The sequence below is a fragment of the Castor canadensis genome, chromosome 8 (genome assembly GCF_047511655.1).
Source record: "Castor canadensis chromosome 8, mCasCan1.hap1v2, whole genome shotgun sequence".
Taxonomy (NCBI): Eukaryota; Metazoa; Chordata; class Mammalia; order Rodentia; family Castoridae; genus Castor; species Castor canadensis.
In genome coordinates this window covers 119,435,060-119,453,304 of record NC_133393.1, presented here as the reverse complement: position 1 = coordinate 119,453,304, position 18,245 = coordinate 119,435,060, and the positions used below count along the sequence as shown (strand labels likewise).

General features: G+C 33.9%; 1 protein-coding gene across 17 annotated transcripts in view; it reads right to left on the bottom strand.

The window, feature by feature from the left end:
- The window catches only part of Otogl (otogelin like), a 225,051-nt gene that overhangs the window by 1,056 nt on the left and 205,750 nt on the right, over window positions 1-18,245 (bottom strand). For 14 of the 17 annotated variants that reach the window (XM_074084013.1, XM_074084010.1, XM_074084011.1 and 11 more), the window contains 13 exons: window positions 17,021-17,162; window positions 16,004-16,189; window positions 14,585-14,797; window positions 14,045-14,149; window positions 13,680-13,787; window positions 12,211-12,312; window positions 11,780-11,884; window positions 11,655-11,695; window positions 9,232-9,295; window positions 7,926-8,104; window positions 7,386-7,490; window positions 6,074-6,193; window positions 4,683-4,728 (listed from right to left, as the gene is read on the bottom strand). In XM_074084013.1, the coding sequence (XP_073940114.1) occupies window positions 4,683-4,728; window positions 6,074-6,193; window positions 7,386-7,490; window positions 7,926-8,104; window positions 9,232-9,295; window positions 11,655-11,695; window positions 11,780-11,884; window positions 12,211-12,312; window positions 13,680-13,787; window positions 14,045-14,149; window positions 14,585-14,797; window positions 16,004-16,189; window positions 17,021-17,162 (1,516 nt within the window). Of the gene's footprint in view, window positions 2,872-4,682; window positions 4,729-6,073; window positions 6,194-7,385; window positions 7,491-7,925; window positions 8,105-9,231; window positions 9,296-11,654; window positions 11,696-11,779; window positions 11,885-12,210; window positions 12,313-13,679; window positions 13,788-14,044; window positions 14,150-14,584; window positions 14,798-16,003; window positions 16,190-17,020; window positions 17,163-18,245 lie in introns of those variants that run through there. The other 3 variants (XM_074084018.1, XM_074084016.1, XM_074084022.1) reach the window with 3 other exon arrangements.

The window sequence follows — 18,245 nt, the reverse complement described above, 5'->3', positions numbered from 1 at the left end:
ATAGAATATAATTTATTTGTCAAAAAGCACATGCAGAATTGTTTTTTAATTTAAAATGTATATCTATTTAAAGGTCAAAAATATTTAAAACTGCAGCCTTACCTATATTATACCTTCCAAATAAGTTATCATATATTTTTAACTTTATACTTATTTATTTTACTTTTTATTGACTTAGAATAATTATCATCAAAAATAAAAATATCCCACACATACAATGATAGCAACAAGCTCTGGTATTAATGTAGATATAAAACATTTTTGAATAAACTATTAAACATATAGGTGAATACATGACATATAAAAATAACTCACAAGTGTATATGTACATCAATTTTAAATAAAAATTGAGAGAGATAAGCCACATTACCTTAGAAGGTACAATACAAAACAATACAAAAATATAATTCAATTATTTATTAACCATATCAAAATATATGGATGCATCTTACTTTGTTTTATGGTTCTGCAATAGTCCTTTATGATTTCAAATGAAAACACTTTGTAATCATTCATAATATAATAATATGCATCTTGTGTGACCAATTGTTACTTGGTAATATATGTTGCATGAGAGTGGATGTAACTCTTGAGTCAGGATGCAAAATCAGGGTTCTTACCCCACTCTGTTACTAACTTGCTTTGCCACTTTAGGAAAGTCACTGAATCATTCTGTTGAGTTTGCTTGTGTGCAGAAGGGCACCGATTTTCAAAAGATTTTAGCCATTCATTCTTTTTTAAATAAATGCTTATGTGTAATCCCAACATGCAAAGTAAATGGAGGTTAGGCTACCCTAGTTGAAGAAGAGCTGGGTACTAAAATTGCATGGCATTAAAGTCCTCGTCAAGGTCACCCATGACTTAGAAATTGCTAAGTTCAAAGGTCACATCTCAGTTTGCATCCTTCCTGACCTCTCAGCAGCATTTGGTCCAGCTCACCACCAGCTCCCTTAATTCACTTTGCTCCTCCTCAGTCTCCTTTACTGGTTCTTTTCTTTTTTCCTGGTCTCTCTACTTTGGTATGGTCAGTGTTGTTGGAGGAGCACAAGCTGTTTTGTTCCTTATTAGACCTTCTGGTCTAATGCAAGTTGAAGAAGACAGAACTATAGTAAGCAATGAGATTAAACAGTAATAGTCTCCCAATGATAAAAGCTGAGGACTGGATGGATTCATTGCTTAATTCTACCAGACTTTTAAAGAACTAACACCAATACTCCACAAACTTTTCCTGGAAATAGAAATGGAAGGAACGCTACCAAATGTATACACACACATATAGATAATGATGATGAAAGCTGATAGAGATAGATAGATAGATAGATCATATCATGCAATATTATTCATCCACAAAGAAAAATGAAATGATGTCATTTTCAGGAAAAGGGATGGAACTGGAGATCATAATGCTCATTGTGACATAAACCAAACTGAAAAGGCCAAGTATCACATGTTCTCACTCATTTGTGGAATCTAGATCTAAAATGATGTTAATGATAATAATAATGAGACATAAATATATATGGGGGCTGTGATGTCTGGAGACATCAGTGGGAGGGGAAAGGAAAGGATACTAATGGGTGAAGAAGATGAAAGTATGCTACATATATAAATATGAAGACATTATAATGAAAACTACCAAACACTTTGAAAAGGAGAGGAAGAAAAAGAGGGAGAATGGAAATATAATAGAGGGGTGAACTTGTTCAAGGTACACTGTGTGCTTATATGGAATTAATACAATGAAATTCCCTTATATTATTAACAAATGATGATTCAAAAATAAAACTGAAATTTAAAAAGATGATGTCGATAAAAAAAACAACAAAAAAGAAATCACCTTTATCATGACCCACAAGATACTTCATTCTCTGTTCTCTATCACTCTCCTCCCCTGGCTTCCTGTGTTGTAGCCATATTTTACTAATTCCTCTGCTTTGAACACTCTTCATTGCCTAAATGACCTCCTCAGGACCTTCAATTTATTCAAATGGCACCTCATCACAGAGGCAATCTCTAAGCCCCCATTTAAATTAGCAATCCAGGTCTTCCCATTCCTCTCTCTGTGTTCAATGCTATTTTTCTTTACATCAGTCATCACTATCTATATCAGCTTATATTGATGTGTTTACTATTTCTTTCCCTTTTCTTGATAATAAGCATTACCATTCTAGATATCATTTCATTCACTGTTATAGTCCCAGTGCCCACCATGGTGTTTGGTGCATATAAGCACCCAATAAAAGCCTGTTTGATTAGTTCATTCATTCAGTGAGTAGAGCTGGGACAGCATTAATTCACTGTTATCTGAATTTGAACCAAGAGGCATTTCCTACTCATTCTTCAGAGAGTTTATTCTAATACATTTCATTTAGCATGGCACTTGCCACAGTATCCTCCACAATCTCTTCAACACAGCCTGGTCACCCAAAAGCACAGACCATAGATAAGGATGACCTAACATCAAAGCAGAAACTACTTCACACATCCTTACACACCATATGAGAAAAACCAAAGTGGATCACTATTGTTCTGCAACTTCAAAGACCTTGGCAGAGATGAAAGAACCCAGGCCTGCACATTGAACAGGCCTAGATCCATTATTGACTAAAGAACCTTTATTTCTTCATCAGTGTGGGAAGTCATCCCTACCTCCCAGGACAGCTATGAGGACTAGCAGTGGTGCTATTTGCAAAGTGTGGCAGACAATATATGACCATTCATTCCATTAATCACTTAAATTTTCCCCTGTCTGCCTTCAGATAACATAAATATACTCACTTCTGTAATAATTAGCATCAGGTGATAGAAGCCAGGGCCTTAACATTGAACATGACTCTCTGCCTACATCTCATACCCAAGGGAGAGTCTACACTAATGAAGCAGAAGGAAAAAGAAGTGAGATTATACAAATATAAACCTCTTCAGATGTAGAGCTAAATTTTATTCTTTGAGTTCCTGATATAATGATTAATCAATATGTATTACTTTACATTTGATTCAGAGAATACTGAAAGAAAAACTGCTTATTTCTCATGAACAGAAAATTTTTAGTGTGTCTAAGATCTCTAGTAATCAAAACTGTGTCATTATACTGTTCCCAAAGTCTGAACTATTCTTGTGTCGTTCAAAAATTCCTATATGCATTAGAACTTTAGGATGTGACTTTATTTGGACTTATGGTCTTTATAGAAGCAATCAACTCAAAGTAAGACCATCAAGTGGGTTTTAATTCAATATGACTGGTGTCATCGTAAAAGGGGGAAATTTGGAGACAGACACGCATACATGGAGAACATCATTTGAACATGAAGACAGTGTTCAGAAGGCAAAAAGAAAACTCTTTCCCTCATAACCCTCATTAAAAAGCAACCTTGACAACATCTTGCTTTTGGACTTCTAGCCTCCTGATCTGTAAGACAATAAATTTCAGTTGTTTAAGCTACATTACCTAGAAATTAATATAGTAACAGATTAGACATCAAGTTGTGCTATGAAGAACTGTGCACAGTTCTGTGTGTGTGTGTGGTGTGTGTATACGCATTTTGAATTAGACTTTTCACACATCATGTAAATAAAACTTGGTTATTTTAGGTCAGCATCACCAGCCACAAGAGATTTGACTTGGACAAATTACATAACCTCTGGGAGCCGAAAATCAGAATAATTTTGGAACCTATTACATTGGATTTTTTTGAAGAGTAAATATTATAGAGAAAACTTATAAGAGGTCCTGATTTAGAGGCTATTATTATGTTCAGGGGTCTATATTACAATTATGTACTTGTTGTTAACACATTTTGATACTTTATTCAATATGATCGTGCAGCTCTAAATAGAGAAGATACCCTTGCATATTTATTGGGTTTAGCTCCTCATGAAGTTCAGAAGTCTCACCTGAGAAGCATGACAATTTCTAAGAACCCATCTCTGTACCATGCCATAATTAACCTGAATTATGTTGTGTCTTTTACTGTGATTTCATCTCTAAGTAATTTCCAAAACCTCTTATTTTTATATTGACATTTAGTTGTACTTTAAAAAAAGATAAATGATTGCATAAATTTTTTTTTGTATTTTAGTCCATAAAATTACTCAAATCATTATGTAATGAACTTTATAATTCAAATATACAATATATTACATTCATATATTAAAATAATGATTTTTATAATTATTGAAATTATCAAAATTACCATTGGAACTTTCATATTTATGATTTAAATAAAATTCTCTAAGAAGGCATGTCCCCAAAGTATAGAATTAGAGCCTTGTTCAAATAAGTCTGGACTCTGTGTGTCTTCAAGGTCTCAATGCCATTATCATCATAACCTGCTCAACTTTGCACAGTTCAACATGTTTCAAGAAAATTGGACCACAAAGCATTTGAAAATTTAAAACACTAAAATCCTATGCAATAACTTTTGGAATTTTTCCTTTTGGGAATTTCTAATAATGACGTTAAAATTTATCTAAATTTAAAATATTTTATGTACACTACAAAAGATAAAGACCAGATCATAAAGTTATCAACCATATGCAAAAACATTTAAATTATGTACTTTATAAAATTTGTTTCTTTCTGCATCACAGGAACTGAACCTTAAGAGAAAATCATCACAATAACCATGCATGAGCAATGAAAACTAATCTACCATTATTGCAGGTAATATGTTCCCACTTACAGATCTTGCAACAGCCTTCATTATAAAGCCTTACAATCCCTTCATTCTAGGAAAGAGAAAAGGAATAAAGTAAATAATGCCATGTTCATCCATTTCCTTTTAGAGTAGAAATCAAAACCTCACTCTCTTGGTATTTGTATCAAATATCACAAGCCTTTTTTAGGAAAATGATTGTAATTTAAAATACTTGTAAAAAGAATTTCTTAGGAGCACATATTTTGTTTGAAATTGCATTATTTGTACATTAGTAATATGAAAAAGGATGCAAAAATTCATGACACTTAAAAGAATACCTTTTAAATGCTCCAAAATATTTTTTACTAAAATAAATAATAGTTGCTATTTTACATGGAAGCCATTTTATTTTTCACCTTAAATAAACTCATCTATTGAGTAGGGTTTTTAAATATAATTACAGGTCAAAATGGCACATCTTTTTCTTTAATATTATATTACCCAAAAAAAAATTCCAACTCCAGGATGGCTCTTTGTCTAAAGTTAAATTTTAAAAAATTTTATTGATTAGGTTTCAGAATTTTCACAGTAATTGCTAATCACAATTTAAATGAAAGAATAACTTATCGTATAAAAAACAAGTCTGTGAGACAATATGATGGCTATCTCCTTCCAGAGCTTAAATTCTGTGCTGCAGTTAATTAACTAGCCATCATCATTAGAGGGGTCATCATGGGTAAAAAATCAGTGAGACTACACAATTTCTCTGCACTGCATATCTCACTTTTAATTTGGAATTACTATTGCTTAAATAGTTAAATCTACAAATCTTTAAGAATAAAAATTTCAGCACTTTTAAAAGTCTACTCTCCCAACTGCCTCTCTTAGAAAATAGAAAACTGGTAGAGTAAAACTAGCAGATCAGCAATGTGTACTAAGTTCTCAAGTGGCCTGTGCTCAGAAAATCTAAGGAAAATGTCACTAGGCCACCATGCATTAAAAAGTGAAGGACAATAGAGCTGGAGATGAAATTAGCATTTGCCTAGCAAGTGCAAGGACCTGGGCTCTAACATTAGCACCAAAAAAAAAAAATTAAATGACATAAGGAAAAATAATTGACAAAACGATTTATTAGTTTATTAACCTATATTAAATGGTAAGCTTGGTTTAATAACCAAAATATTTTTCAGTAACCCTTAGATCTACACATAAAAACCTTGAGATTGAAAAGTGTCTATTCAGAGAAACTAATTTGGAACACCATACAGGACTCAAAATAGCAAAGTAAAGGAATATAGTAGATCTTTTATTTATACAGGATGATAAAACATTTGCCATAACCAATCACCCACATAAGTATGACCTTGGCAACTAATTAATGTGAAATTTCTAAATCATAGTTAATACAGAATTTTCTTTGACAACAAAGTACAAACCATTTTGCACTCAGTCTCATTAAAGGGGGGACAGACCACACTGTAGTTCAGAATCATTGCCCCTTCATCATTCTTAACACATTCGTATGTGCTGCAGTTATAGTGCCAGGTACTCCCCTCCTAAAAATAAAAATAAAGTTACTTCTTTGCCTGTTAAAATCCACTACATTTCTTAGTGTAATATTTCCTATCCTCCTGAATCAAATGAAAGTCGAGATTCAGACAGCTTCTTGTGACATTAGTGTTTCATCTGAATATGTCCCTAAATTTACCTAAAATGACAGAAAACACATATATCCCTATTGTGTTTTCATATGTTTGGTTTCACTGTGGAACCGAGATATAATTGTGAAATAAAGCAACACAGAAGAAAGAAGCAAATAGTTATCTGTTTCTACTACAAACTTAATGATCTAAATGTCAAGACTTTTGATCCAGATGTCAAAAGTCTTGCTCTAATGTTTCCTCACTAATTATAAGACAGCAAATCAAATTACTTATATACCTCCCTTTTGGAGATTTGTTTTTCTTCCTCTACAACCTTATTGTAAAAAAAATTTAATATTTAGGATGATAGTGCTAATTGTGGCTCTAATTTGTTGACCTTATGATTATTTAAAACTTATTCCTATTCCTTCAATAATTGTTTAAATAAACAACTTTTTAGTCCTGATTTCAGAATGAATTCCTACTTAGGAATAGTGTCAGCTGAAATAATCATTACATAATCATTGAATTGTTGTTGATCTACATTTTTATTTTACAGCCTACATTTTAAAACTAATCTTCAAATTCCACCTTGGAGATTCCTTGTGTAAAAAAATTAATGAACCTGACCACTTCCTTCTCTCTAGGCTCTATCTCAGTTTACAAACAGCTTGATGCCTTCCATAAACCTCAACTGAAAATGACGTATAGACTCAAGTGTAAAAGAAAAAACATTCAAGTTCAGGAAGCAGTAATATCTAATATATCTGAAGTTCAAAATTAGCAGTTCCATAGAAATATTAATTTTTCTTTTCCTTTGTAATGATTAGTAATCCATGTTTCCCATGTAAGAATGCACATTGAAATTATTTTGAGATGCAATATAAACATGGATTTTTTTTTACAACAGGAATTATCAAAAAACCTTAAAATACAGCAAATATATTTGAGTATCGTAGTGTACTGTGAATGAACATCTTTAATGTATGCACGGGTATGAGCATGAAATATCCTGAATATATTTCATTAAAAAATGACATCTTCAGAAAGTACAACAGAGAGCTACCTTCCAAGGAACATATTTTAGAAAATAAAGAATGCATACCTCATATATAACTGAAGTTCCATTTTCCAGATAAAATTTGCAGGACACATTTTTGCAGTATCCACAACAGTCATAATCGCTTGGAGATGGAATGTATACCTGGTGCTGTGTATAATGACAGTGCACTGAATTAGCCGCATGGCAATACTTTTAATGAATTAATTCTGAAGGTGCTTCCCAGCATAACAACATGCTCTCCCTAAACATCTGCAAGTATTTCTATGGCTAAATTTGAGAAACTTCAAATAATAATTGACTTTATACATCCATATTAGAGGTAAGGCAAATGTTAACCTTTACATCTAGATTCCTCAAGCAGGTGTAACAACCTTAGGTCACGCAAGCTGGTAGGCTGTAGCTAACAAGTGTCCTGAAGCTCCAGATCATACAGAGGACATGGAAATCTGCACTAAAAGACATCTTAAAAGTAATAGACTGTTGAAGAACTATTCAAATTTACATTCAAACTCATGGAGGGTTAACTAGCTCAAATTCTGTAGCTGCCAATTAATTCTCAGCAGAACTTAGAAGAATACTTACAGCATCACATTCTTTTGAACAATTCACCATTGTAGTATTTAAAGTGTGAAAGCCTGTATGATTATCTTTTTCTTCCAGACACTCTATTGTATAACAAAAGTCCCCTTCCAAATACTTTATCATAGATTGTCCAGGATTCAATACTGTTACTTCTTGAAATATACATACATCATTCTTTTCTAAAAATACAGACAGCAAGAAAACACTATGTTGAGTTTTATATTAATCAATATGTAGAACTTATGTTTAAGACTATATTGTCATTGTGTTGTGCCAGTTATCGATATCAAGTAAGATCTTCACCTTTACATATTGGTAATAATCCAGTAATTTACTTAATTATGAATGTAGCACATTTATCCCTTAACATATAATAAAAATTGATGTGTAAAATCCTCCAAAAACTGTACTTTATGGCAGCTTTTAGAAATGTGAGATCTCAGAGGTGAGCAAGTCCCTTGCCACCCCTTTGGCAGGACATATAACATGGCTATGTGTGGAGGTGGTTATGGATGGAAGCAAAGTCTAATTCGATAAAACTAAGCCTCTTCATGATGAGACTGTAACATTTCCTGATTTTTAATTAGTATTTTGAGGAAAGTGATTCCATTTTTACATAAATTATGCAAAACAGTTACATAAATTATCTTTTATGAGGGGAAGCTGGTTTAATGCACTACTGATCTTTAAACATGGCATATTGGCGTAGACAGGGATGGTGACAAACTAAGTTCAGAAACTCCCCTTGCTTCTCCAACTTTGAACTCCAGCCTTCACTTGTATAAAAACACAAAAATCTCAACCTATTAAACCAAAGTTTTACTTTCTCTTAACCCACTAATACTTAGCATGAAGATTCATTACCTCACAGAAAAATCAACTTTATGCTTTGTAATGTTAGTGTCAATAAACAAAGAAAAAAAAACAGGGGGAGAAATGACCCAAGCCATGTATGCACATATGAATAATAAAAGAAAAAAGAAAGAAAGAAAGAAAAAAACAACCTCACACTTTTGGTACTATTTTTAAATTAAATGTACATATATTTAAAAAGAACCTTAGTATCAACTTAAAAATTCTGTGAAACCATGAAATCTCTGAAAAAATCATTTTTCTGTACGATTACCAAATTTCTCAGAACATTTTAAGATATTAGAAAAGAAAAATAATAGTATATTTTTACTCAAATATTGGTGATTGAATTAGTATGTATAATAAATCTCACAAAGGAAATCATTTTAAACGCATTCATAGTAAACAGATATCAATACTATTCACTTATTGCTTATAAGTTAAGCAAAGTTACCACAGAGATACTTCACACATCCACAGTCACTCTGAAAGTTATGGTCTATTGTGGCAAATTCTCCCTATTAGAAAGAAATTATTATTATATGATTTATCATATAAGTTATGACAATTTAAATATACATTATAAAATCTAATACGCTCCTTACCATGTAGCTAGACATACAATAGCTACTTAGCAAACATTTTACTGAATAGGCTTAGATTAACCAAGTGTTGTTTAATTCAGATCTCAGGGAAATTTTTTACAAAAAAAAATGAGACTATGCTTCACTTCATCTGTTTAAACTTCAATCTCCTTATTATTAAATTGAGAGACAATGAGCTAAGCCAGGTAGCACATGCCTATAATCTCTGCACTCAGGAGGCTAACTCAGGAGGACCATAGTTAGAGGTCAGTCTTGGCTACATAGAGAGACTATCTGCAGGAATCTTGAATCCAAGAGTCAAGAAAACCTTAAAGTTTTATGAGATTCTCTCTCTCTCTCTCTCTCTCTCTCTCTCTCTCAACACACACACATTTGTTTGATATGTTACAATGGACCTTCCTGAATTCAACCCCTCCTCTTTTAGGGGGATGGGGAGAGGGCAGTGCTGGGGTTTGAACTCAGTGCTAGCCAGGTGCTCTTACCAATCCCTCCTCTTATATATAGACCCCTGTCTACCCAAGATCCTCATTCATGAATGGCTCTACCAGTGTCTGCTGGTCTCTTATCCTCTAAAGTTTACAGCCCATATTCTCCTACATAGCAAGTCTTCTTCAAACACCATTTTCATCATAATTTGCATCCTGTGCAAGACCCTCTCCATCTCCTATCATATGAAATTTGCACTGAGTTCCTCAGGGTAAGGCTTCTTTTTCAAGTCTCTGGCACCATTACTGTACATAAATGGTTTTCAACAAATGCTGGTTAATGAATAACAGAAAAGAATAATGAATAAATCATATTGGAAGTCTTCAACTTTGCCTTTATAAACTTCCCAAAATATACCGATTTGGATAGAGCTTCACCTCTCCTTGTTCTTCCTCCAGTTAGTTCTTTCTTCAAGCAGGGGGGAGATCATTATCCTTCAGAAATAATCTCTTATTTCATACCTCTGTGCATGTACACCTGCTCATACCAACCTCTAGATGAATTAATTCAACTGCTTTCATCCGTTGCTCTTAGTCTGACTATCACTCTTACAAACTTTTTTTGTTAGTCCTCATCCCAAGGCGATCTCCACCTGGTGGTTAACATTCTGAATATGTTTATTTTGCCATACTGTAGCAATAATTACAGTGAATACTTATTGATCCCTTCTGTGTGTCAGGTTCTATCTTAGTATGTGATTTATTTACTTCCTATGATTAGGTACTGCTTTTAATTTTATATTACATATCAGGAAATTGAGGCACAGCTCAAGAGTCAAAGCCACAAACAGGAACCAAGTATTTGCTTCAAGTTGTGTCTTGGCTACATTTTGTAAGGGAAATGAAGAGTTAAGGCAGAGAGGAAAGAATAAAGGAACACACACACACACACACGCACACACACACACAAGCCACTCTTGCTTTGAATCCTAAAGATTTCAGTCAGTCGGTTACCTTATTTTTGAGATGAGCTAAATATATCTGCTGTGTTAAAGTTTGATGACATAATATTCTAAACATGTTATATAAGCAATAAGAACTTGAGAAATATATAGTGTCATAATTCTACTTTTCAGTTTATGTGCATATAGTATACACACGGAATCAATGAGAAAATTATTATGAAAGTTATTTGTAAAGTTTAAACATTCCATGTAAGTCAGGGTGAAAACTCTTATCATTACAGCACAAGTTGTATTAATGTTTTTCTAAATAAAGCAAAGGCATGCTAAGAGGGAAAAAATGAAAGTAATAATGTCTTTGTGAGAAAAAGCGTATCTTCTCTGATAGAGCCAAGAATATATTACCTTTCTCAAGCTTTATAAGCATATCATAAAGGTAAATATTTAAAGAAAACTAAGTAAAGCACCATGGAGTACATGCGAAATAAGCATCAAAAATAAGTCTTTGCGATTTTTATAAAGTTCGCACTTTCATCATAACCTTTAGGGAGGTTCAAACAGTTACATAAGTGTCCCCCTCCGCCTCTACAAAATATGCATTATTAGTGTATTTTCTTAAGAATTACTTAAGATTAATAATCTTAAGTCTTAATTAATAATTAAGATACCTTTAGATATTAAAATAATATCTTTTCAATGTCTTGCTTCATTTTAAATACAGTGATCTATAAGATTAATAGATTCAATCACCTGTTAAAAACAACAATGTATTGCACTTTCCTATCTCAAGTAAATGGAAAAGGGTTGACTCGTCTGTAATACCAGTGCACACTATTTTAATTTACTTAACCACAATTTGACAAGTCAATAAAAATGTGTTCTTACCACTTCACAAGTTGGCATAACAAGGTTTTCACAATTACATTCTAAAAGACAAAAATCAACATATTTACATTGATTGAAATATATTGACTTATTGTAATAAAACTGTAAAATACAAAATTAGTTACCACAGTGCCATGTTGGACAACATTGACCAGATACATTTTCTTCCACAAGATTCATATCTTCTGCACAGTTAAGCAGTGGTGTAGTGCAAAGATTTGGCTCACAAACTAAAAAGATAGATCACATGGGTAAAGATGAACTTGACGTAATTACCAGTTCTCATTACCTACCGCTCAGTTTGCTCCCATCATTGCTGCAGAGTGTGGACTGACACCTCCCAAGTGTCACCTCTCCCACCTCCCAATTGCCAAAACAAATGACTGGCAAGAGGTCCAATCACAGTTATTAAGCTAGGACAGTTCCATCAAGCAAAGAGCCCTGAAGACAGATTTGATTAACAGTAACTAAGAAGCATTGGGCTTTTAAACATCTAAATTTTTCAGGGAATTCTTGGACACATTTAAATATTTTAAACCAGTTAAAATATGCTTACCACAGTAGTACTGAGGACAACAGAAATGTGTGGTATTAAGATCCACCGTGAGAAATTCCCCATCAGTACACAGTGGAATAGGTTCAGTGCAAGATTCACAAACTAAAGGTATGACAAAAGCCATAAGTCATAGCCAAAATAAAAGCAAATAACCTATGAGTTCAGATTAACATATACAAACTAAATCAAAATAAAATACACTATGTTTAAAAAAAACAGGGAACAGGAAAACTAAAGTTTCTTATTTGATAATAAAATAATAATAGTACCTGAATATATTGCTTTATGCTTTCTAAGTGCAGTATTGTCTTACCAGAAATATAAGGTATTTAAATTTCTGAGGTAATTTAGTCCTACTAAAACCAAAATAATATTGATTGATTGACTGATTGAAGTTATCTTAATTCACTGTCCCTGATTACTACAATTTATGGATGAACAATGCCGTACGAATTTGTTCTGTTAAACAGTTTATCATCCCTACCCTCTGTGATAACTCTCTGAATGTCCTTGAGAACTATACCATACACATGGGTCTTACAATGATTGCCAATACAGCTGCCTCACTCTTGCCATGCCAGTGTGTAGGACCACCCCATAGCAGAATAATCAGAATCACTTTGAATGGAATTTGAATCATAAATGGAGGCACACCAGATCAAGACATGGCTGGAAGAGGCTGACTCACTAGTGAGCTCCACTTAGAACATCTGGCTTCTTTTCTTCTGGTTCACCTGTTCTGGTTCATCCTAAACCTACTTTCCAATAATTGGTATACATAATCTGGCCTGAATCAATCAGCTTCTGTCACTTGCAGTCAAGGAACCTGAACTAATTCAAAGTCACATGCTTTGATTTTCATAAGTACATCTGAAACTTACATTCATCACCAGTGTTTGATATGATAATTCAGTTGAATTGGAAAGGCCAGGACATCTTATTATTGAATGTCCAGCTCATTGGACATAATATCTAGCTGTAGTTATTTCCCAGATGTTCCTTGTTTCTATCATTCTCTTTTGAGATAATCATAACTCACATATGGTAGATAGAAGAGAAAGTTTTAAGGAAAGCCTGTAATGTCTTAGCAAAGTCCACTGTTCTAGTTGGTTCTTCAAAGAAAGCCAATACTATTGTTTCTAGGTCTTTTGGCTAAGATCAAGAGTAGAAAGTCAGTGCTAAATTTTTCTTCAAAAAACACTGCATATTTGACTTATTAAAGGAAAACACTAGATTTTATCATTTTGATCCTATTTGAATATATATAGTTGATGGGGAAGGTGCTGATTGTAATAATTGCCAAGAGTTATTTAAAATGCTGAGCTTCCTTTTCTACAGTTCTCATTAAGTTTAATTCCTATGAGTATAACAACAGAATACTGGTCACTACCAGTCCCATGAACTTCACAGCAGATAAGAGACTTCCCCAGATCCTACTGCTCCCTAGAAATTATCTTGAGAATACTCACCACAGAAAGGGTAAAAACAACAAGGCTCTCCCTGTTGAACTTGAATCATGAATTGGTCTTCTCTGCATTCTGGTGTTGAAATGTTAGGACATTTGACTGGGTCACATTCTGCAGAAACACAGACACATTTAAAATTTGGTAAGTGAGAAAATAAAATAAAATAAACTGAATAAAATGGTATCATTTAGTTCTTTTTTAATTTATTGATATAAATTTAATGATCTTACTATTAGTGAAAATATGTAGAAATAGCAACTCCACAATCTTTTATAATAAATCATTTCCATGGAGACACAGAATAAGCCTAATCCATTATTTTGAATGAACAATGAACCACATGCACTTTTCCGAGTTGATTAACTCACCACATTTGTACTGTGGACAGCAAGAAAGATGGCTAAAACCAACAATCAATTTTTGACTATTTGTACATGCTGGAATGGTAGTTTCACACAAGCTCATGTCACATCCTGGAAATAAGCAACAGAACGTTATAAAATTAGTAAACATAGCTAAAATCTTATGCTGCCAACTCAATCAGGGAAATAGCTTCCACTAAACAAGTTTTTTTTACATTGCAGTTAAATACATTCAGCCCTCAAAATGAGTTGTGTGTGAGAAGGCAGCAGCTTAAAGCTGTCTTGTGTTGTCTTTCATCTCTGATTGTCATGGTCAAAGATTTCCAGATCCTTCCTCTTGCATACACTGCTGGATATTAATTGCTACTAGCAAGTTTTTCATATGTGTTTGCATAATTTGCCTGAAGAAAATGACATTTTTGGCACACGGCATTGTTACCCTTACACATTTTTAGACCAAGCATCTTGCATGCCCTGTGTTTTCACAAGGAATGTCAGCATATTTTATGGTATTAACTGACTATAAGGCGCAGCCTATATACATACCACAAACATCCTTGGAACAACAGGTCAGCTTATCAGTGATCCCCATGACAACCTCAGCTTCTCGTTCACAAATGGGCGAGGGCTCTTCTTCACAGTCAGGCTCTATAGAGGTAATGCTTCCATTCTCCAAACATTTGTACAGCGTGCATTCATCAATGCCCCCAGTCCAAATCTCCCCAGCAGTGCGGGGCTGGTCTTCACTATCAGTGCATGCTTGAAAACATCAACAGTGTTAAACCACTCACAACTCAAGCACTAAAATAAATCAAGATATCCTATTTGGATTTCTGATCACGACTTGATCCAGCAACATAGATGACATGTTACAAATCTATCCTTTTTCAGGTTCCTCTTTTCTTTAGATATTTTTTTCCTTTCTACAGCCTTCCACAGATTTGTGTGTGTGCATGTGGTACTGGGGTTTGAACTCAGGGCTTTGAAGTAGGCAGGTAGGAGCTCTATCACTTGAGTCATACCATTCCACAGCCTGTTTTGCTTTAGGTTATGTTTTTAGATAAGATGTTGCTTTTTGCCTGCGGTCTCCCTGGGACCATGATCCTCCTACCTATGCCTCCTATTTAACTAGGATAATAGGGAAGCACCACCGTGTCCAGCTTATTTGTTCAGATGGGTCTTGCTAACTTTTTGCCCAGACTGGCCTCCACGCGTGATCCTCCTAATCTCCACTGCCTGACTAGGTGGGACTATAGACATGAGATACCATGCCCGGCCGCAGATATTTTCTTGATTGGCTTTCACAAGCTTGTTTCTGAAACCATACATACATTTTCACTTTTACTTGTCCCTCCCTTTAATTATTAGCAAATTTCCTTTTCTTCTACTATAATAAAGATTCTCAGGACTGACAAAGTACTATGTTGCAATTTTCACAGTTTTGTGATTTTTCACCTGCCACAGCTATGAAGACAATGTGTCAAAATAAAATGGTCTGAAAATGAAAGTAGAAAAATTAAATGTTTTCCCATGGAAACATTGACCATGGTACTATGCTAAATGCAAAATGCCTTTTATTTCTTTATGCATCCCACACTAAATACTACTATTTTTTCCATTTCACAGACATATAACCTCAGGCTCATAGGGGTAAAAGCAAACCATTAATACATGAAATAACTGGAGTTTAAATTCATCTCACAACCTACATTTTCATTTCTTGCTTTGCCATGATCTTCCCCAGTAATTATACACACAGGTAAAGACTAAAACACGTCATTGCCAAAACTCTTAATCTTAACTCAGATGAAGTCACATGAAAATCAAATTACAAACATACTCACTTCCTTTCCAATACTTAGACTATCTTCGGTCAATTATTCTCAGTATATTTTCCCAATATCTAATGATGTTTGCATTTACTTGTTTGCGGGGTTGCTAAATATTTTGTACTTTGCTTCTTACCACATTCTCTCTCTGGAATGCACTGAGTTTTATCTGGTCTGTGAAGAATAGTTCCATTTTTGCAAACACAGTCTTCTCTTAAATTTAAGCATGGAGAGTATCCATAGAACCATTTATTGAGACATGTTCTTGCTTCACAAGGTCGCACACAGGGCTGGTACTCCTTTCCCTCTGGGCAACTCAGAGCTATGAACAATAGAGGACAGAATTTGCTAGTATTAAAAGTATCCTATTTGAGTTCCAATAAAAGAAAGAAAGGTCTGATTTATTTTGACATTTTAGTCTTTTCAAAGTCCATTTTTCATTTACTATGTCCACAAGTCAGAAACAAAATCAGCAATGGGTATTCTTTAGTATCTTCCAGGTGTTCAACTAGGTATAACAGTAGGAAACTTAAATCTGATTTGTATAAAGTAAATATGATCAACAGGCAGCCCGAGTTTGGTTCCTATAACTGTGGAGTCAACTATTAAGAAGTTACTTCCCTGTGCAATGAGGGTAGACAAAATATCTACTCAGAATAAACATGGAAATACACTTAAAATATGTACCTCACCCAAGTCATAAAAAAAGAAAAATTCTTTATGTTTAGGTTTAATGCTTCTGTGTCAAAAGAAATGTGTTTCTAATCAGTTTCTATATGTTTTAGAACATATTTGTTGATTTTCACTGCTCTTAAAAAGTCACATACTATTAAAAAAAATGAATACTCAACTAGTGGTGGTATGAATTGATACAACCTGGTGTAATTGGAGATGGCAGAGGTTGCAGATGAATCAGCAGTGCTGCTCTGGAATAGTGACTTCTCTAGGGAAGGAGGAAGAGGAGAGGACTAGGAGAAGGATATAGGAGAGTTTCATGTATAACTTTTATTTCTGAAGTTGAGCAATGTAACTTGTGTTTTGACATACTTTCTTATGCATTTTATTCTTACTAGATCATTTTGTGATAAAGAATGAAAAGAAAAAATAATGTTATTTAATGGCTGGGAATATTTTCCAGTTAATAGTTACTTACAGCAGTAATCAGGTGTTCTCCACTGAATACAGACATCAAACTTGTTGCACAGGGCTACATATGCAGAAAGTGCATCACATTCGTAATTCCAGAAATCTGTATAATTGATCCACAACTTTTCACAAAAGTCCTTTGGTGAAACCTAGAGATTTATTCCTTGGGATAAGTTACATGGTTTTATTTTTCTAAAAGTCCTACTAGACTAAGACCATTTGGAGAATCAAAGAGTAGCAAGCTAAAGTTAATTATAGTTCCTCTTAGACTTCAGATTTTCAAGAATCTATAATAGTACATGTCATCTGAGAATCCACGTTTCCATAAATTTACATAAGATAATAATAATTTGTAATTTGTAGATTTATATAACCTACATAAATTGTTCTTACAAAGATGGAAAAAAGTATGCAGAATCCATTTCTGATATATGCTTCTAATTTCAATTGTCTCATATAAAAATTAAGAGTTCAATCAATTACACATAAAATTAGAAGTTCCTAAAACACTCTGTAATTGTGCAGAGCATCACCCATTAAACCAGTTTATAAATACTTCTGAAGAAATTTTGTATTGATATTGCATTTTGGTCACATAAGCTTTATAATTTGGCAGGCTTTAATTTAATTATAGATTAATTATCTTTACAGACTATGGTCCATTTTGATCTACAGACAATCTGCATTTTGGATGATTTACCTTATTACATTTATTCCAATTTTTCTCTACACCCATTCATTCCAGAAATACATACTACTAAGCATCTGTGTATAGATGCTAAATTCTGACTTTTCTTCTTCAGGGTCCAAGGGCTTCTCTAGGAGCCTAGACCTGCCCCACCCTGCAGGGAGGGAAGAGAAGTCTGCTTATATAATGTATATGGCTCCTTCATTTTTGCCTCCCTTTGTGGATGTAGTAGACTGTAGTCACTCCTCTGTTCTTCATCATGCCCTATCCTACTCTTGCCCTGGAAGCTGGTCACACCATTTCCAGTCCCTGTATGGTTCAGTCAAACTACAGTAGCCTCAACCGAAGTGGCAGCCATCTATTATGAATCTTCCATGGTTTGGTCCAGTGACTGACTGCTATTTTTCAATGACATGGAGTCACAGTTTATAATCCATCTTACTGAAGGATGTTGTCTTGACTCAGCTTCAAGGCCATGGCTAGATGCTTTTTAGCTCAATTATACAGGGTAAATCCATATCCTATTTTTCTATGCAAAAAAATG